The sequence below is a fragment of the Alligator mississippiensis genome, chromosome 1, assembly GCF_030867095.1.
Source record: "Alligator mississippiensis isolate rAllMis1 chromosome 1, rAllMis1, whole genome shotgun sequence".
NCBI lineage: Eukaryota > Metazoa > Chordata > Crocodylia > Alligatoridae > Alligator > Alligator mississippiensis.
Genome location: NC_081824.1, coordinates 77,493,731 through 77,514,982, shown reverse-complemented (window position 1 = coordinate 77,514,982; position 21,252 = coordinate 77,493,731). Strand labels below are relative to the sequence as shown.

The 21,252-nt window shown below is 41.6% G+C and overlaps 1 protein-coding gene across 9 annotated transcripts in view; it reads left to right on the top strand.

Annotated features, from left to right (window-relative positions):
- The window catches only part of BACH2 (BTB domain and CNC homolog 2), a 274,189-nt gene extending 253,370 nt beyond the window's left edge, over nt 1–20,819 (top strand). For all 9 annotated transcript variants that reach the window (XM_059732064.1, XM_019496904.2, XM_059732063.1 and 6 more), the window contains 2 exons: nt 4,276–4,482; nt 14,008–20,819. In XM_059732064.1, coding sequence (XP_059588047.1) covers nt 4,276–4,482; nt 14,008–14,487 — 687 coding nt within the window. In that variant the 3' untranslated portion in view covers nt 14,488–20,819. The remainder of the gene's footprint in view (nt 1–4,275; nt 4,483–14,007) is intronic.
- Nucleotides 20,820–21,252: the final 433 nt, after the last annotated feature.

The following is a 21,252-nucleotide window of genomic DNA, read 5'->3' as shown; positions in this document are numbered from 1 at the left end:
GTTAGCCACCATAACCAAGATCTGGATTACTTCTTTCAGTTAATATGTATGTAACAGTGGGGATAGATTGCATTAAAATAAATTGTAGAGTATAAAAAGTGCACTTTTTATGTTGCCCTTTTTTATCTTGTATATCTCTGCACATTGAAGTCAGTGGTATTACCGTGGTTTTTCTAATGGATTGCAATAGTTGGCAGATTATATGCAAATTTTCATCTTTAATCTACTTTTTGTATGAATCTTTTTCTTTCAAATTTGACCATTTCCTCAAGCTGTTTCTGCTTGCAAGTTTTAAAAGGATGCTATTGCTTTACCACTAACATTTTCCTTGCCATGACATGAAGGTATGTTTCCGGTCAGAAGATAAACATGATTTTTGAGCAGAATATCAGACATCACACCTTTGGTGTCAAGCAAGTGAGGAAAAATGTGAATGTAAAAGCCTTTTTTGTGATTAAACTATGGTGGAGGAAGCCACAAGCTGTTTTCTTTTTCAGCCACTGGTTGAAGCTTGAGAGTAAACCTTATGACATTAAGTCTATGTTTACTGTCCAAAGGGTATGAAAGGGAAATCAAACATTCTTCATATCATTAGTTAGCAGTCTGCAAACAAGATAGTCCACATCACCATGTCTAAGGTCAGTCTCTATGTATAAACAGCAAAGTACTGTTTTCTCTGGCAGTGCCTGCATGCTATTTCATGTTACGTTAAACTGACCTGGAGTGCAGTGTGTTATATTAAGCAGTCTCTGGACCTTCATTTCAGAGGTGGGACAGGGGGCCAAAGTTCATGGCATGAAAGTCGTGTGAAAGGATACAGTAGGTGCTTATACAGAGTTTCATGTGGCCTGGGCTTAGAGATAAGTGAAGCTATGACATAAGAGAGCTTAAAAATACAAGCCCTAAAATAAGGAAATGAAGCAATTACTGTCATGTTTGCCTGTGTGGAGAGAGTAAATGGTTGTGCCAGTGTGTGTGTTGTTATGTGTCTGCCCTGAGCAAACTGTTGTATGTGAAGGGAGGCAAATCAAACAGAAACAGCCAAAAAAAGGTGTTTGCCTTTTAGTTATCTGTGTAGTTAATCTCTTTATCTCCAAATACTTAAAGGCTACTGGTTGAGATTGAAGGCTACTGGTTGAGATTGATAGCTGCATGTTTGAATATCAGAGAAACCTTTCCACCAATTTGGTGAAAAGGTAGCTTTAGTGTGGTCAGGAGTTAAGTGCATTTTCTTCAATAGCCAGGATTTAGCAGAGTTTACTCTGATCAAAAAAGAAGGGAACTATACAAAGGGAAAAGATTTCCTGCCACCTTTTGGACAATGCTGGTATGACATTAAAAAGATGTTAGTTAGCAGCGTTAGCCTGAAGTTAGGCAGGGTAGGGTGGCACTTTGTAGACTACAAAGAAGCATGAGATTTTGTAGACAGCCTACTTTGGCAAATGCTATATAGCCTGTAGCAGGGGTGTCCAACCTTTTTGAATGCGGGGCCGGATCATGAACTTTTTATCACCCCGTGGGCCGGCGAGCCACATTCAAACACCCTCTGTCCTGGGCCACAGAGACCCTGCCTGTGCAGCCCAACTGCACCTGCCTGTTACTGCAAGGTTCATGGTAGCTGCTGGTGGACAGGGGCAGGAGGGACCCATTCTGCATCCAGCCAGCTACTGCCCCAGAGACTGAAGGGGAGAAATAAATACTCCACATCTCCATCCCCCGAGCAGCACAGCCCCACGAGCTGGTGCTGCCCAAGGGGGGCTGGAGGGAGGTGGCTGCTGCACCACAGCCCCTCACCTACCCGCCCGCATGGCCCCGCTCACCATGGTGCCCAGCCGCCTGCGCATGCAGCCCCGGTGGCCTCAGACACCAGCTCCCACTGCCTCGCCCCGCAGAGGTCACACCAGGACCCCACCTGCCGAGGCCCCCCTGGGGCTGCCCTGTCAACTGCCTGCGCCAGGCATCGTGCCCCATTCCCCCCCCACGGCTGCCAAGCCCGGCGGGTCCCGTTAGGTGGGCGGGATGCTGGAGGCAAGGGGCCAAGCCGAAGAGAAGTAAAAGTAGGCACTGTCCCCAGTTCATCCCGTCAGGCGCAGCTGGGGTAGCCCCGCACTGCACAGCCCTCAGGGTGGCAGCGGTGGGACCCGGCTCATGTGATGAGCCGGCCCTGCAGGGGTGAAAGCTCCCTTCCCCTCCCCTACCTGCCAGTCCCTAGCGAGGGACCTCGGGCCTCAGAAAATGGCTTGGTGGGCTGCATGGCAGCCCGCAGGCCGTATGTTGGACAAGCCTGGCCTGTAGCCTACAAAAGCTTATGCCTCTTTGAACAAGGTAGTCTATAAGGTGCCACTCTGCCCTGCCTTCTGACCTAAAAGGAAAATAAAACTCCGGTTCAGTTATTTGGACTTTTTTTGCACACAGTTCTTATTGGCTCACTAGCTACATGATGAATGGCACTTCCACTGTCAAAAATGCTTTTGTTTCAATCTATCAGGCAACTTTTCCCTTTGTACAAACGCATAAGCTGCCTCAAAGGCTGTGTCCTGGCCTGACTTTGTGTGCTGTGAAAAACGGGTAAAATTTCTAAAATAAAAACCAGATAACTGGTGTCTTTGCCTGCAACTGTGGAAGCAGGACAGGAATTCTGGAAATTAGGAAACTTTCTCCAGTAATGCGATTTGGGGATTTTTCCTGGAAATGTAACACGTTCTTATGAGATCTGAACAGTGGAGTTTTAGCATGAATATATTTGATGAGGAAGGTATAAGGATTGTTGTCTTGAATTATTCTGACCTTCCCACAAGTTATGGTGCATTGTTTGGAGACTAAGCTCAGTAAACCAGGAGGTCTATCCAAGCCCTGCATTCCTGTGTTCATTTGAAAACATTGCTTGTAAGACGAGTCCTTATTGCTGTGGTGTGATATGTGACTATTAGTAGTCACTAGGGCTGTGTGAAGCTTCAGTCCCTGATTCTATTTGGTGGAGATTCGGCCCAATTCAGTGGCCAAATCTCCAAATCCAAACTGAATCGGGAGACCCTTTAATCTCTCCGAATCAAATCGGAACCCTCCCAATCGATTCGGAAAGATTTGACAATTCAGACATAAACGCAGCTTTAAATGTTTTTTCGACATACCTCAGAAAAAGTGGGGGCTCCCCCTGCACTCCTGTGGGACACTCCATCTGCCCCAGCATCACAGCCTTCACGAGGCATGCCTGGTACCTCGAGGTATATAGAAAAAACATTTAAAGCTATGTCTATGGCCGAATCATTGATTCTCCGAATCAGCATCAAATCTTCAGATTCGGATTCAGCTGAATCAAATCGGGGACAGTAATCCAAATCAACGAATTGAATCACTGTCCCCGATTCAATCCAAATCAAATACGGCCCGTTTCACACACCCCTAGTTGTCTCACAGCTGTGTACTGGTTGCACATTTAACCTGGCCATTAATCTAAGGACTCAGTTCAATGGTTCATTAACAGACAAAACTCCCACTGAAACTGGGCTCATCAAAAATTAGTAAAATAATAGTCACTTAACTCCTCCAAGAAGCTCTTGTCACTTTAAAGTACTGGTTTTCATGTTAGTGGAATAGAATCTCTCATGAACCTTCTTTGGGAGTATTAGGCACATAGGGCATCTTTACATGTGCTCTGAAGTGGGGTTGGTGGTGCTTTAATTAGAACAGTTCTAAGGAAGTACTCTAATTAAAGTGCCTACAGCATCTTGTATATTCATCATCCCACACTTCAAAACGGCAGCGGGGAGCACTTTAACTAAAGCCCATTTGACGAGCTTTAGTTGAAGCACCCCCACTGCCATTTTGAAGTGCAGGGATGCTGAATACACATGACACCAAGGCTGCTGGAGCCCTAATTAGCACACTCCAGCAGACTCAGTCAAGTTTACTCTGATGCATGCTAATTAGCATGTGTCGGAGCAGGTGACAGACTCATGTATAGGTGCCCATAGAGCCTGGTTCTTAGCTCGTGCAAATCAGCAGAACTTTGTCAATTCTATTGGGATCAGACAGGTTGGCACCAGCTGAGAGTCTAGCCCATACAGTTTATTCCCTACCCTCAATATCAACTCTGGGGAAGTTGTATTCAAATATTTATGTTTATTTTCCTTAGATGATGTTGTGAAACTGTTGATAATCTATTTATTGGGGGTGGGGGTGAGGTAGGTGGGGAACATTGAGTCCTTGTTGCAGCATTATTCTAACTGTATTAAGAAGCAGATTGACTTTCGGGGGGGGGCTTTGGTTTTTTAGGTGAAACTTCCTTTCCCCGTTGATCAAATCACAGATCTTCCAAGGAACGATTTCCAGATGATGATAAAGATGCACAAGTTAACCTCAGAACAGTTAGAGTTTATCCATGATGTCCGCCGGCGCAGCAAGAACCGGATCGCAGCTCAGCGCTGCCGCAAAAGAAAACTGGACTGTATTCAGAACTTAGAATGTGAAATCCGCAAATTGGTAAGTCACATGTGGCACCTTCACTTATCTCTGATAACATGAATATATGTTGAGGGACAGACAGGTATTCAGTATGCTTCCAGTTCAGTCTGTAGCCAGTATGTACATGAGGTAAGTCCAAGTGATCAGTTTATTTTGCTTTCACAAAGATAGATTGATAAGTGTAGTAGAGGGGACCTTAGCACAGGGAGGTGGAGAGAGTTTAGATCACTTCCCTAGATCCACCCTTGCCATGTGTAAGTCATTATTAGGAATGTCAGTAAAAATACCTTATGGAAGGGGTATCAAAGATATGGCCCTCAGATCTGGTCTGTAGAGCTGCCTATGGGTCTTGAACTGGGGTGCTGTATGCAGCATGCACTGGCCTTGCTCTTCATGGAGCCCATCTGGTGCAGGCAGCACATGATACAAGGGTTGGAGCTGGCACACCCTGTGTGATCAGATCCATAGACCATCCATGCATGCTGGATCCAGTGTGCAGGGCTGGTCTGGCATTGGCAGCACATGCTGCTCACAGCATGCAGGGGCTGGAGCTGATCTGCACTGCACACAGTGCACAGGGCCAGTCTGGGGCATTTGCTACATGCAATGTTTGCACCAGACTGGCACTGCATGCTGGATCTGGGACCAGTCTGGATTGGGCCTATAAACCAGCCCCATGTGCCAGAACCAGCACATAGAGCTGATCCAGCACAGGCACCACATGCAGCATATGCTCCAAACCGGTCCTGCATGCCATGTGTAGCATATGCCCTGGACTGACCTGTGGAGTTGGTACAGGCTGGAGCCAGTGCATGGACTGAAAACAGCACATGGGGGCCAGTCCATGGCAAGTGCTGCACCAGACTGGCCCTATGCACTGGCTCCAGCATGTGGCCCACATCTGACCCATGGGGCCACATGAGTTTAATTTCCCTGCCTTATGGTGAGAGAGGTGGGAAAAGTCAAAAAGTGAGTGCTTAATTCAAGTAAGTGCTAATTTACACCGTGTAAATTTAGTTTAGAGGGTTGAGCCCTGGATTGGAGAACAGAAATGATTGACTGATTACTTGAACCTGACCCCTCTCTCTGGCCCCACATGAGTTACATAGGGTAGAAACAAATGTCAACTGATGTCTCATTTGTGATGCCATAAATGTATTTATGGCAGCACAAGTGCTGAGCAAATGGACGCCACTAGCCTTTGTTGTGCTAAGTCAAAAGAAAATCGGTGACATAACAAAAGGTAATAATAGACTACTGCTTTGTTGCTCTGAAGTCTCCAGCCACACTGGGCAGGTGGTCTGGGGGCTTAGGGACCCCACAAGCCCCTTGTGCACCTGCACACTTTCCCCACTTACAGAAAGGCACCCCAGGGAACCTTTCCCCACTCATCCAGACCCACCTCCAAAGATCACGTTGTCCCTTGTCCTGCACTGTCAAGGCACATCATAGCACAGTTGATCTGCTTCATTTGGCCACAGCTGTTTCTAGCCTTGGAGACAGATCCTGCTTAAGGGATTGTATGTTCATTTTGCATAAGTGAATCATTTTTTAAAATGTTTAACCATTCATGGGAGCAGGAGTGCCTTAATCCCTGGGCTACAGCGTCACATTCCCTCTTGCTTAGTCTCATTCTGGCCCATGAATCTTGAATTTCTCACTGCCTAGTGGCTGCACTTCAACAGGAGGGGTAGAAAGTGACCCCAGCCAGGCTTCCAGCTGTCCTGGGAATTAGGAGAGAGAAACTGAACCCATCTCCTTTCCCCATTAGGATGAAGAGGAGTTTGTACAGTGAGTGTGCTAACACTGGACTATTATATCAGATCAATTTATATGCCAATATAAATCAGCATGTAAATCAAATAAAGAAATAAGAGGTGACTGACTATCCCACTACTGATTTAAGATGCTTGGCCATGCCTAAAGAGAATAAGTCAGGCACATATATATGAAGTGAATCGAGGCATGGAGAGTGAATAAGCCAGGCACATATATATGAAGTGAATCGAGGACTTTGGAGAGTGAATCTAAAGCTGGAAGTAGTCCTTGCTTTTGGGCCGCCATAAAATGCTAATGGCAGCACAAAGTCCAAGCAGAGGCCTGTGCCCCTTGTTGCACCACAAATGCCAACAATTGTGGCCATGACAATAGGTAGTAAAAATATGTGCTACTTTTTTGCCTCCTTCTTTGTCTTATGGCAGAGCTTCCCATGCCCTCCAGCCTCCTCAGGCAGCCACTCCCAGGGTTTCAGGGACTTGATTCTGCACACACAGGGAATTCCCCTGCATATTTGAGCTCTTAGTCCTGGAAGTGCCTGCCTGAGTTCTCTTGTTTCCGGACATGCGTCTCAGGAATCCCTTAGTAGGGCTTTCACTGGGCATGTATCATGCTGCTGCTCCCTAACTCATAATATCTGTGTCGCCAAATAAAGCAGATCAGCTCTGCTGGGACACATCCCACCACAGCTGATCCCACTCGAGAATTATGTCTGTTTATAGCTTTAGTCTCACAGATAAGTCAGTCAGGGCTGCAGAAAGGCACCTAATTCTGGGAGAGAGGATATCCCTCTTCAGCATTTTCTGTTGGCCATCTTAGGCTCAGTACATCTCAACCCCAGTCCTAGTCCCTTTGTCTCTCTAAGGCATGAGGAATTTAGGCTTCTTACTTGGGCTTGTGGATTCCACTCCCAGAGATGTGCAGCTGCCATTTAAACTTGAGAATGCCCATATCACCAAACCAACACCCCCTTTTAGATTTAGCCCTTACTCATGACTTTATTTCTCAAATAGGGCAACCAAGATAAATATCAGCATCTTGAGAGAAGTGCTGCGTGGAGCAACTCAACAATCTCTTTAAATATTTTCAGGAATCATTATTGCTGTGCTGGAGAAGGGGGTGTTTGTGTATAGAATAGTCTCCCCATTGAGAACATTTTTTTTTTTTTTATTTAGCTCAGGATAGTTCTTTTCCTTTTTTTTGGTTATTTCAGCTCATCACACATTATCTCCAACTTGTTGATTCACCAAGCAGACTAGAAACATTGGAAAGAAATTGAAGAACCATGATAAGGAGTGCAAATGTATAGATAAATGAGATACCCAGCAACAACAATAGGAATCTCTCAAATGAAAAAATACACCATCAAACCCACCTCCAGAGTTTTGTTCATGACTGAGATGTGGCCAGAATGTCTTATTTCCTGGTGTTGATAGCAATGATCTCAGATAACTTTAGAATACGTTCTCTGCTTGAACACTTCTGTGGTCAAACCAACCCTAAAAGCACCTATATGAGAAATGGTATCTTGAGTGTGAGATAATATTATGCCATGTTCACTGAATTGAATAATGACTCAAGAAATCATAACTCCCTTGAAGTCCTGTGCCCAGGCCTGGCATGACAATAGCCCCCATACTTGGAAAAGCAAAAAGACTGCTCACTGCTGCATCACCACTACTTAACAGAGGGAGTAAGCCAGCAAACAGGGGACAAGAAAAGGTCCTGGCTTCTATCTAGACCAGATTGCAGAGTTGAGCCAACACAGTCTGCTCCACCTTGTGGATAGAATAGATCGTTGTGTCTCAGTTGCACACAACCTGACCATGTGTGCAGAGGGCAATAATACCAGGATAGATTGTACCTTAAGGCACTTTCTCACCTGTTTTTCTCCTGAAAGTGTGGCTTCTCACTGCTACAAAAAGCAGCAGTAGCAGTGCAGCTGTCATTAAATGTACATTTTGCCTATTAAATGTACTCCTCAGACTTCAGGTGGGAGATTTAAGGGCTAAACTGCAAGTGAAATAAAATGTGCATATAGTTCAAATTTTAGTGAAGTACTGTGGCCACGTGTTATGTTGCTCACAGAGGAGTTCACACACCACGAGCACTATGAAGGTGAAGGTTGGGGTAGTTTATCATGAGGGTTGCAAGATGGATTTACAGCACGTGACCAAAAAATTCCAATTTAGGGTCCTAAGGTCATTCTGAAGCATCAGTAATTGAGGAAATGGCCCTGTTGTCAAAGACACTGAGCACGTATTAACTTCGTGCATAACTTCGGGAGTTGCAGATGCACAGCAGCACCTCAGGCTATCTTTATTTCAGTGCCTAAATGTGGATATAAGGGCATAACGCCACATCCCCACAAGTGAACATTTTGGGATTCTAGTGATAAACTAAATAACTAATGAAACCTAAGGAACTAAAGCTGAGATTTCCTGATGAGGTACTGGATGCCGAGTTTCCATTAAAGCCATTGGGTATTGGAGTTTGCAGATGTCAGCCTAAGTGTCCAGCTTAATAAATCCATTTTGACACATACTCATGTTTAGGTTGAGTTTAATGGGGCTTGAAAATGTGGGGCCTGTTCAGTTGATTATTAAGACAAGAGGTTTCCCATTGGGAGTGGCTCTTAGTGTAGCTTTGTTAAAATAGTCATGTTCAGCCATGCACTGTGTATCAGGAATGAGGCTGAGTCCAGTAGAAGAAGCCAAATAAGCTAATGGCACAGAGAATGCAGAACTTACTGTCTAACATGGAGCAAGTTACCTAGTCTCTCTGTGTCTCTTAGTTCCCCTGTCTGTGAAATGGAGGTGACTTTTGGACCTCACAGGAAAGTAGGGAGACTAAATCTATCAAGATTGGGAAAACATTCAGATGCTGTGATGTTGAAGCCCTCAAAAAATAGGGACAAAGAAAATCTTTTTAGTCAGGCACATGAAAGAGGAGTCATATATTAAATAGCTGCTTGCTTCAATAAACATTGTGCGTGGAGCAAGCAAGTTAGAGCCTGCTTCGGTGACCTAGTAAGGAAGGTACTCCTCTGGGTTCTGAACCCAGAACAGCTTAAGTTTTGCTTAGTTATTTAATACCAAATATGCTTGTATTAAATAATTATTGGTCCACAGTGTATAAAAGGGCTCCTTCACTCCCTCCCAGGGGAGTGTCCCCCCTCACTGGGCCAGTCATGTTCTCTCTTGTTTTCTGTTAATTTCCTTGACTCTTACACTCTTAGATGCCCAGTGGGCCCATTTCAAGAGGGGGAGTAAAGGGTTCTCTCAGGCTAATCTACCTCCTAATCTCCTGGTTAGGGATCTTTCCTAGGAAGTAGAAAATACGAGGCAAATGCCTCCTAGAAAGCCCAGGTCTGCCACTTTCTGAACAAGTGCCATCACCAGTAGGCCATTGAGAAAAAAGGTGAATAGGCCATCTTGCTTCTCCTTGTCCTGACCTAGATGCAGTTCAATAAGCCATGAATTTTGGCAAGTATTTGATTGTGAATCCCACATTAACAGAAATGCTCAACTTGGGGTTGCATAAATGCCACCCATCTCCCAGAGAGAGTCACAGTTCCAGTCGCTTAGCCCTTGTCTACACCTCCCTGCATAGCGTCCTGGCTGCTATGAATCCTGACCAAAAGACACTTAAATGTCTCATTCAAGGACTGAAGACCCAGATACATGAGGTAGTTAATTCTACTTAGGGGTGCAGACGTGTAAATTTTGGCAAAACGAAGCATAACATTCTCATGCTGGGCTCATTTTTAAATCTGGACCTAATTCCAGTAGTGAGGTTTTTATTCTGTCTGTGCCAATTAGCCATTAACAAAAAAGCACAACAAATGGCTTTTCTGAGCATGGAAAACTATGAGATTAGCTGTTGCCCCTTGCATTCACATCACACTTCACTCTAGATTGTAAAAGTAAAGACAAGTCCTGACTGGTTTGTTCCACATCCACCATAGCAGCTTAATTCTAACAGACTGGTATTTTTATAATTTTATAATTTAATGTAATACATCCTTCAGGGGCAAAATTCCTTAGAACCCTGGTAGACACTACACTTAAGACCTGATTAACCAGTTGTGTCTTAAATAGTATCCTGACCACACATTCAGACAATTAATGGTGCAATAAAAAGGAAATAAGCCATAACATTATTTCATAAAATATGTGGAATAGTTTTGCCGTGGTTTCCATCACACCTTAAATAAAAGATATGACAGGGTCCCTGCCACACAACCTGGCTGCATGGTGAGGCTTTGCGGCTGGCCCCAGTGTAGTCCCAAGGGTGGGACCCACAATCTCAGCCCCAGGACCACACCAGAGTTGAACCAGCTCCAGTTCAGTCCTGGGGCTGAGATCAACAGTCAGTGATTGTTAGACCCAGCCTTGGGACTGCACTGGAGTAAATTTGACATGCTGCTGTAGTCCCAAGGCTGGGACTAATAATCAGCTGCTTGCAGGTCCCAGCTCTAGGACTGCACCTGAGTGTCAAACTCACTTCAGGACAGTCCCAGGACTGGGACCAACATGGGAAATAGTAATGGCATGATTGGGATCTAATCCCCAATCCCAAAATCGTATGTCCTACCATGCACATGTGACATAGCACGAGGTACAAATGTTGGGATCAGGGAACAGATCCCATCACACCATTAGGTGAACCAATGCCAGGGGTCTTAGATCCTTATAATTCTGCTAAATCCAAGACAGGAGTCCTTGTCACTATGGGACCAGGCCTCTGATAAATTCCAAGAATCAAAAATCTTTTCTTAAGGGGAAAAGACTTACTTTTTCTCAAGTAAGTCTCAAAAACACGATATAGGAAATAGGCTGTGTATGCCTGTATACTATAATTCTATATAAAAAAGATTATGGTAAAAGAATCCTAAATAAAGTTTGGTGAGGTTAGGAAATGACAACATTAAGATAACTCAGGTAAACCTTAACTCTCCCTCCTTGACTGTAAGCATTTCAGGACATTTGTCAGGACTGCACGTTAGTTTTTTCCTTTGGAACACAAACAGCTAAACTCCCCATTGATTTAAATTGCCACATGATCACACCCTTTCATGAAATTACTGTGCCACACTCCGTGGGTGACCAGTATGTCCCCATTTCACCATTTATGGAATGCTAGACTAGTCTAGACTGCTTTACTTCTTATTAAAAATGGGATTTTCCCACTGTCTTTATTTCCTATTCCTCAGCTGCCTTCTGCCACTAGTGGTTTACTAGGCAATATATGAAATGGTATTCCCTGCAGTTGATATTAGTCTTTTTCTGTATGCTTTCCTCATAGACCCATCTTTCTGTTCACTTACCTTCCCTGTCATCTGCGCGCGCGCGTGCGAGCGCACACACACACACACACACAGAGTACATTCTCTTACATAATGTATCCCCTTCTAGATGCACTTTGGCATCTGCTTAATACTTTTATGCTTGCTTGGTAGATTTATCAGTATTTTAGGAAGTGGTAGTTTTCGGGTAATGTCTTCTCTCTGTCTCTCTCCTATACCCGTGGCTTCATTGAAGCTGTATGATCCCAGCATGGGCTTTAGACTCATCATAAACTAAAGATCACTGTAATCTTGCAGCTAACTTTCTGCTATGCACTGTCTTAAAGCATTGGGAAAGTATCTTTTAATACACAAAACTTCACTCAGTAATTTTATGCCATTGTCTGTGTTTACGTAGGAGGTCAGACTAGATATTTATGCTAATTTCTCTTCTGGCCTTAGATACTAGTTTGTTGTTTGCATGAATTCAAACCTTTCTTTAATTGTTATTTTCCTAGTGTTTAAAGTAATTTTTTCATTAAGAAAAAACCCTTTTCTCACTCACTTACTGTGTGTATGTAAATTGAGCTGTACATTCCTTCTCTTCTATAATACAAGTTCAAAGTCCTGCATGAGATTAGGTTACCTGAGAGACCCTGTCTCTCATTCCTTAACTTCCTCCCATAAGATCTTCATTCCACTGGTATAACAAGACACTCAGCAATTGTATGCCTGAATGGGAGGAGACATGTAAGTAGAGGACAGAGTTTCTACCTGTGCTGCACTAAGCCTGTGAAACACACTGGCAGAAATAAGAAAAACTGCTGCAGGCTTTGTTGCATTCAGAGCTAAGTATAAAACTCACCCAACCCTTTCTCCCCCTATCCTAAGTCTGGAAGGGGCCTTCTGGGCAGTTGAGTCCAATCCCTGCATTTGCAGGCAGTCTTTAACCATACAAATCCCTCAAAGCACAGCTTCTATCCCCCACTCGCAACATAATGAATAGTATCTGAACAGCACCATCATGGTACAAGTTCTTTTTAGTAAGGGAAGGGAGAGAGATTATATTGGTAGCAATCTCACAATGACTAATGAAGACAGAATAAGTCAGATACTGCTGGTTTCGTTCCAGTAGAGTGGAGGTCACGTGGCACACAGGGCCAGCATGCAGTCTTCTACTCCAGGGTGGCCAACCTGCAGCACACATGTCACAAGTAGCATACGCTGTCTCTTTGTGTGGCCTGTGGCAGGTCAGGGAGAGGATAGGCAGCACAGTGGCAGATAGGACAGGAAACAAAGCAGGGCAGGAGATTGGTCAGGGGACGTAGGGCAGAAAACAGAACAGATTGGGCAGGGAGCACAGGGCAGGATATAGAAAGCAGAGCAGCAGATTAAGTGGCACTCAGAGAGAGAGAGAGAGTATGGGGCTAATTCGTGGCACTCTGGCCAAAAAGGTTGGTTCCCACCATTCTACACTATGCAAGTCTCTCAAAGAAACTGAGTGCCGTGTGAGTGCAGTGAACTCTGTGCTGGCTGAAGTCTTTGTGGGTGATAATTGCCTGCTCCAGTTGCATGCAGGCTGAAACAGTAGGTCAGGAAGGGAGCAAGCAATGACACAGCCCACAGGATCCACATCTACATAGATCTTGTTGTTCTAGCAACCCAACCATCTCACACAGAGGAGTTATAAAAAACTTTGTTAGCTGAAATGTAAACCAAAGTGGGGATGCACACACAACTGCACTTCCAGGAATACAGAACTGGAAGGGATACCCTGGGCAATTGAGTCCAGTCTCTTGCTTTCTCAAGCAGTCATTAACTGAAGGATCCCTAAAATCATTCCTCTCCCACAGCTACAGGGGACAATAACTGAAGTGCTTTAAAAGAAAAAAGAAAAAAAACCTTTAACATGCACCGTAAACCATGAGAGCACTACTAGTGCCCCCCTGCTTCAATGATGGGAAAATGGTAGGTTAATAAGTGCTCAGAAGATCTTAGGAAAAGGACCACATGCCACAGTACAGAAGAAGGCAACCCTCTCCCCACCCACTAGTCAGTACCAGCCTGACCAGGGGGACTGGCTCTGGGTTATAAAATGAACTGTACTTTCCCAACCTGTCCTCACTTGATCCACCTGATAACACCTCATACTTTTGTAGATAGTGGATTTCCCCCAATACGAAATCTTCTTTTCTGAATCCATGTATCAGTAGCCAGAATATCAGAGAAGAAAGCAACAGCCATTCACAGTTAGTAACCTTATTCTGATCCAATCAAACATCTTGTTAGCAGTGGTTTGTTGGCAGGACACATGGAGGCCCGGTTATGAAATGAGGATGTGACTTGTGCTCTGCTGCATAAAATCAGATGCCATTCAGTTTTACGCAGTGGTTAATGGAGTATAGAAACCTGGAACATGGCCTTAACAGCATCAAGTGGATGGGCCTTTAGAAAGCTAAGATGCCTTCTTTCTTTTTCAGGTGTGTGAGAAAGAGAAATTGCTGTCGGAAAGGAACCAGCTGAAAGCATGCATGGGAGAATTGTTAGATAATTTTTCATGTCTTTCCCAAGAAGTGTGTAGGGATATGCAGAGCCCCGAACAGATCCAAGCCCTTCACCGATACTGCCCTGTTCTCAGGCCTATGGATCTACCAACAGCCACAAATATCGACCCTTCACCAGCTGGAGTAGAGCAAAACCTAGTGACATCCCAGTGTATTGGAGAAAGCATGCAATGCTGCTCAGAGCAAAGCTCTGTGCAACTGGGAGCTCACTGGCTACCTAACAACATTTCCGAAAATTGTACAGCTGGAAGAGGGCTGGATGGAGCTGACCAAGGTACTTACTCAGAAAGAGAGCTTCCTCTAGAACAGAGTAGCCAAACAGTGACAGTAGACTTCTGTCAGGAAATGACTGATAAATGTACAACGGATGAACAGCCTAGGAAAGATTACACCTAGTGACTTGTAACCTTATGTTACACCTGGTCAGGTGTTCTTCAGTCAGCCAGTGGCAGTGATCATTTGTTGTCTAGAAGAACGTATTTGGTGCACACTACAGTGGTCTTAGCAGCAATACTGTTTTTAAGTATTCCCTCCTCTCTACAAGCAGGAGTTTTCTTCACAATGGTGCTATCCCTTGCTCAGGCAGGGAACTAAACAGTGGCAACACTGTCTGTTTTTGTATGTTGATTTCAATCTTAACAGGGATGGACATAACACCTCTGAGGACCCAACTGCAGCTTTTTTTTCTCAGTGGCCCATGTCACAAAACCCTAACTCAGGAATTTCCTCTGAATGTTCAATTTTTCATTGAAGACAGCCTCTTTACACATCAAAGTTTTATAGCTAAACTGTACATATTATATATAATATATATAAAATATATATATATCCATATGCAAAAGTCCCCTGCATGCCTCAATTTTTCTCATCCTACAACTGGAAACTTTCAGTTCTGTTGTATAAACAAGTTCCAACATTCCTTTTTTTTTTTTTTTGTCTTTTATGCTAGAACTAGTTTGGTAACTTGTTACATGATTTTTTCTCCCCTTTTGGTTCACAGTTCAGCAATATCATTCAGTTTGTACTTATTTATACAGTTTTAATGTTGGAAGCTTATTTGAGATTTTATTATAGACAACATATTTTTGGCACGGTGATTTCGTGCCATTTGAGCAATGTGGATTTATTTTATTTTCTTTCAGATACTGTACAGTAATGGTCAACTTTGCCACTTGCACTGAGTTTCTGGTCAAACCTCTTTTCATAAATGAAGTTGTGACTTCAGTATAACTTGAGAATACTGTTTGCTTTATCATGTAAAGAAAATTATAAAGATTTAGCTAATAACAAAACACTCAGGAGATGATCATGTAGGAAAAACAGTCTTGCCAAATACTGAATTCACCATATGATGTGTAATAGCAAATCTGCTTGAATATTTTTTATATTTGTTTATTTCTGTTTCCCATGCAAAGTTTAAGTGCTGTTAGTGATGCTTTTAGATTCCTATTGGGTAAGATACATTTGGGTCTTAAGAAATTTTAAAAAAGGAAAATCTGACAAGTATTCCTAATTTGTATGTTAGGTCCTAATTCAAAGCCCACTGAAGTAGATGTCAATACCCACATTGACTTGAGTGAGATTTCCAGCAGGCCCCCAGCTTGTAGGCTTTATTCACCTGAGTAGTCCATTGACTCTAATTCTATTTTCATACCCGTTTTCCACAGATATTACCCCATGTACTTCAATGGACTTGCCTTTTGAGTGTCATAATCAAGCTCTTTCAAGTCAGTGGGACTGTTCATTGTAAGAAACAGTTGCAAGATCAGGCCTATAATTGCAAACCATATACTTTTCAATACCTGATTTGCTTGCTTACCCATTGAAGTGTTTGTTATAGGTTCTTCTCATTTTAACAGCATTTGCCATCAGCACAAATGAGTCTAAAAGATCACAGTCTCAAAGGAGACTACTCAGTGAATTGGCTTAGTTGGAACTGTATTGAGTTTGTATCTCAAGCAATCAAGTGATCAGTGAATCATGTCATGATTGTGTGAGACAACAGCTTTCCAAGCATAGCATCAGCATGTACAGTATAGATAAAAACAAAAACAAAAACACCCTCATGTTTTTTATTATAATTATTATATGTGTATTGAGTTTTATTCTGTGGTTCTTTGCCCTCACTTGTGCCAGCGTGTAATGGCTTTATCCCTGACGACAACACCCATACTCTACAGGTTGACATTGTTTGCTTTTGCTGCAAAACCGATCATCTGTGCACACCTGTTTAAAGAAGCAGCTTCTCACAAGTACTAAGTGACAAAACGTTGTTTTGTGCTAACGTTTACACTAGAGGGGTGTCTTGGTGCTTTTTTGAGGCACTCGGTTAGATCAGCATCTTATATTGGAGGAGGAATCAGCTCCCTTGCTCCATTGTATGTGTTTTAAGATTGTGCTTGCGGACCGTCACACACTTGCCACAGTCTTGCTTTTTACCCTCTTCTCCCAAACGACCGTAGCTTGGCTACAGAGGAGGAAATGCATATAGCATGTGCCATGTTTGTTGAAAAATGTTTTTTCCGCATGTACAAAGAAAAATTAGTATATAATGTAGGATAATATTTATGTTTAAGTATTAATCATTTCTGTATAAAATCTTTATCTTTAAATGTTCAGAAATATACAAATGCCATAAATTCCTAATTCAAAAGGTTGAAGGACAGGGGAAAATCATCCCTTCTTTTAAAAGATAGCGATTGAAATATACTTGGAATCTCCAGCCATTTTCTGCAAGTAACTGATTTAGCAGCTCTTCCTGGAGAATCTGATTTTCCTTTGAATTCATTGACGTTGCAAAGCAGTTCCATGCTTCGCAGAGAATTTTGTTTCTGAGAGACCATGGTGAAAGCTAGAATTTAAAACTAAATGTGAATTACATTTATAGTCATAACTATTTTTTTTGGTCAACTGACAGTATTTTAAAGATATTTCTGTTGCCTTTTTTATTTTTAAGTGACCTCTTATAAATATACATAGATATAGATATATATACACACCCCCATTGAAGTGTGTGTGTGTGTGTGTGTGTGTGTGTGTGTGTGTAGCTAGATAGAACATTTTATGAGTATAAAATACGAGTTTTAATTAGTTTCCTGACATGAGAATTTACTTTACTAATAACTCATGTGCAACTGGTACTCTTGACCTCATTCCAATGGTTAAAAACAACCCACCAATAGAACATATTGTTCTGCATCTCTTTGGATTGACCTGGCTCAGATGGCTGCTGGGTCTCTTGACTTTCTTTTTCATGAGAACTGATATTTAAAACCACTGCTCAAATAAGTCTCTCTCTCCAAGCTGTTTCAGGATATTTGATATCATTCTTTATCATTAGAAGCGACTGATTTGTGTCATTGCTTCCTTGATCTGTAGTCACATGTATTACCTTTATTGGTTATATTTTGTTTTGCTATTCTGAACCACATGGCTTTCAAAACTGTTATTCAGTTAACTTTGAAGGGAAACATTGAGGAGAATTAGGTTCAGAACTGGACACAAGTTGATGTACATCTTGTAGTGCTGGTAGAACAATTAAAACAAATGACCAAAAAATTCATTTTAAAAAAAAAAGTTAACTGCTATATTTAGCAACTTCAAAGATTTAGCCAATAACAAGCTTTATGTTTAAATAAGGATTGTGCAGTTTGATTTGCAAAGAAATCAGCAGGTTTTGCTCTGACATACGGCTTTGAAATTCTGTGCTAGATGGGACTCGATTGTCATATTGAATACTGCACTAAAACAGCATGCATGTGAATCCTGGAGCATCTAGTTATGTCCATTCTGCATCTAGTCCTCCTTTTTATTTACCTTTGCTCTACTTGTACTGCCAGAAAACCTCATTTCATTAGGCTTATTATGCTTTTGTCAGGTGAGTACTACACTATGTAATGTATTTGTTTCTCTGCGTTATCTGGGGGTGCCTTGAATACAATTAAAGCTATTTGCAAGCTGATTCTGGAACAAAAAGGTAGCGCAAAAAAAAAAAAGTCAGCCATGTTATCAGGACATCCCAGTATTTATATCACAGACTTCCTAACATATGATGACTCAGGCGTCAGAATTTGATGCTGCAGTATAAACTATTATTTTATATATTGTACAAGTAATTTATGAAATGTCTTTCTAAGGGTATATGCTGCTTTTAAGATGCACTATATTTTTGGATCTAATCCTTGTATTTTTTTCCCAAGGAAGTAAAATATTGTGCTGCAGAGGTAAACCACAGTGATTAGTATGCCAACTGCTACTTCTCTTTAAAAGGGAGAGTGGGAACTGCATAGAGTAACTTTGCTGAATGATGTAACTGGCTGCCAGAGAAACGATTAATGTTGAGAGTATGTTACTAGTTTTAAATTCAACATTTTGTCAAGTCTGTATTTTGTAAAGGCTTACAAAGAAGTCAAAACAAATATTTGTATAGTTAGATTTTAATATTGAACCTCATGATTGCCCATTAAAAAAACATACCTGCATGCCAGAGTGAGTGTAATCCTGTAATATTATATTGTTGGACCCTTTAGGAAAATCCTGATGAAACGCTGCAATTCCAGCATCTACATAATATCCTCGCTGGTGTCATGTAATCCAACACTGTGCATGTGAAAAATAGAAATAAGGCTCAGCTTGGAGAATAGAATTGTAGTACATTTTGCCATAAGATAATGTGGACATCCACCAAGCCTTCAAAAGCTTGCAATCTGATTTATTTCCAGCCTTCCATGGTTCAGTTGATTGCTCCTCAATTACAACATGGGGAATCTGTTCACATCTTTCTGATTTAAAATATGGTGGGTGATGGCTATTTTAGTAAGTTCTGTAGTCTACATTTTGCATCTTTTTTTAATATATATCTTTTAGGTTCTGTCTAGGGAAGTTTTGCTTCAATAAGAGTAATGGTGGTGATGCTGTTGCCTAAGAGGATCTTCTGAGTATGGAGTGGCTTATTTTTATCTACCATAAAGTATAACTAGAAACATTTAACATAAAGAATTTCTTAACATGTTAAGGTTGTATTGTAGTTCCTCTGTCAAGGCAATCCAAGTTAATTTATACACACACATATACACACAGATGCACGTGTGTGTGTGTGCATAATTATAGCTAGTGTGTGCATACATTTTCCTGTTTATAATACGTATATGTGTATTTATAACACTGTTTGGAGTATTTCACAACTCCAGCATCAGATTTGATGCTGCAGAATACAATATATGTGTATATACATATGTGTGTTCAAATAATATGTGTACATATAAAAGATCTATTGTTGGTGGATTGTAGAATAATAAGTTATTCTCTGTAGTCTGAAAGCTAATGGCATTACTTGCAGTGAAAAAGTGTACAGTATTTTCCTACACTCCACCAAGATAGGTATTATTTATATCATGTTAAAACTAATGAGATGCTTTTTAATGTAATACACACATAATGCTGCCATTTTGGAAATAAAACCACTTTTGGCAGGGAAGAGTGCGTTTTTATAACTGTGTAACACAATTAGCCAAATCGAACAATAGATAAGCTAACAGTTGAGTGAATATCATTCTTCTTAGCTATATATGAAATAGTCCTTGGCATAGGTGTGATTTGCCACATGACTGAACACACATGTGGTTCAGAAATTGTTCCTTTGGACTAATTAAGGGCATGCAGAACATAAATGGCACACTGAAAAAGGTGGAAATAGCAGAATTGTCGTAATTTGATTTCCTTGGGACAGCACCAAAGTATGGGTCCAGGCATCTCCCTCCATCCCTGACTTCTGGGAGTGTCCAGAATCTGAATCTAAGCCCCAGATTTACCAAGGGGCTTATCACCATCATAATGCCAAAGCAACCACCTCAACATTTGTGGGTTGGAATGGGGACAACATTTTCATCATTTGGATTGCTGTGTCTTGGACCCATTGTACTTACAATTTAATGAGACAGTGTTATCCTGCATTTGTGATATAATGGAAAGAATTGTGCATGTTTAAATAATGTTCTTTCTACTCTTGCTCTGACTGAAAATATCTGGATCCCTCAGACTAGCAGAAACAATACTAAACACTTTGGTGATCTTTGGTGCTTTTTGCTTACCATTAATAGCAAGCATCACTTTTAATTTCAACGGTGGAAATGCCCTAAGAGTTTGTTCCAGAACCAGTTGGATACAAGTGCACCTCTAATCTATGCCTTACAAACTTCAGAGGCCATATTCAAAACAGGGTTTTATCAGTGTATGCAAGGGGGTGCAACCCCTTTTCTCTTCCTCCCCAGGTCAAACAGTATGGACAGTTTTCACACATATCTACCTGTATAATCCTCTGTACCTCTCATAACTGGTCAATGACTGTAACAGGTTACATCAGGTGTTTTTCTACATACTTTTTACACAGATTCTATGCGATTAATGTAACTTAATTCAATGCATCATTTTATTGTACTAGTTCTTAAGCTTGTCTTTATTTTTTTCTAGGTGACTGTGGTTTCTTGTGATTTTTATTGTATAAATGAGATGGCTGTTAATGCTTACTCTCTGTTACTAAGAATTTTTACCTTTTTGAAGAAAAAAGCATTGCTATGAACTAAGAATTTAAAACTTCATTTACTCATTGTAAATACAGTATTGTGCAAAAAAAAACCCTTTTCATTCATTTGAATTGCTAGTGTTAACTGAATTTTGTCTAGACACCATTTCTGTTGATGAAATAAAGACATATCATTATGTATTGTAAATCACTGTCTCTCTGAAATTAATGTTATGATCATTTATTAATATTTTAATAAGAGTTTAGATTCCTGATGGCATGCAAAATATGATTAATATCATGTGGTTAATCTACCACTGAGGTAAACCAAGAGCATCATGACTAGTTGTCTTCTGCTGCAGACAACCATAGAAAATGAGGGTTGGAAGGGACCTCAGGAGGTCATCTAGTCCAACCCCCTGCTCAAAGCAGGACCATCCCCAACATAAGCTTTGTCTAGCCAGGTCTTGAAAACCTCCAAGGATGGAAATTCTATAATCTCTCTGGGTAACCTGTTCCAGTGTTTTACTACTCTCCTAGTGAGAAAGTTGTTCTTCTTATCTACTCTAAATTTCCCTTGTTGTAACTTGAAACTGTTCTTGTTCTGTTCTCTGCCACCACTGAGAATAGTTTAGCCTCAT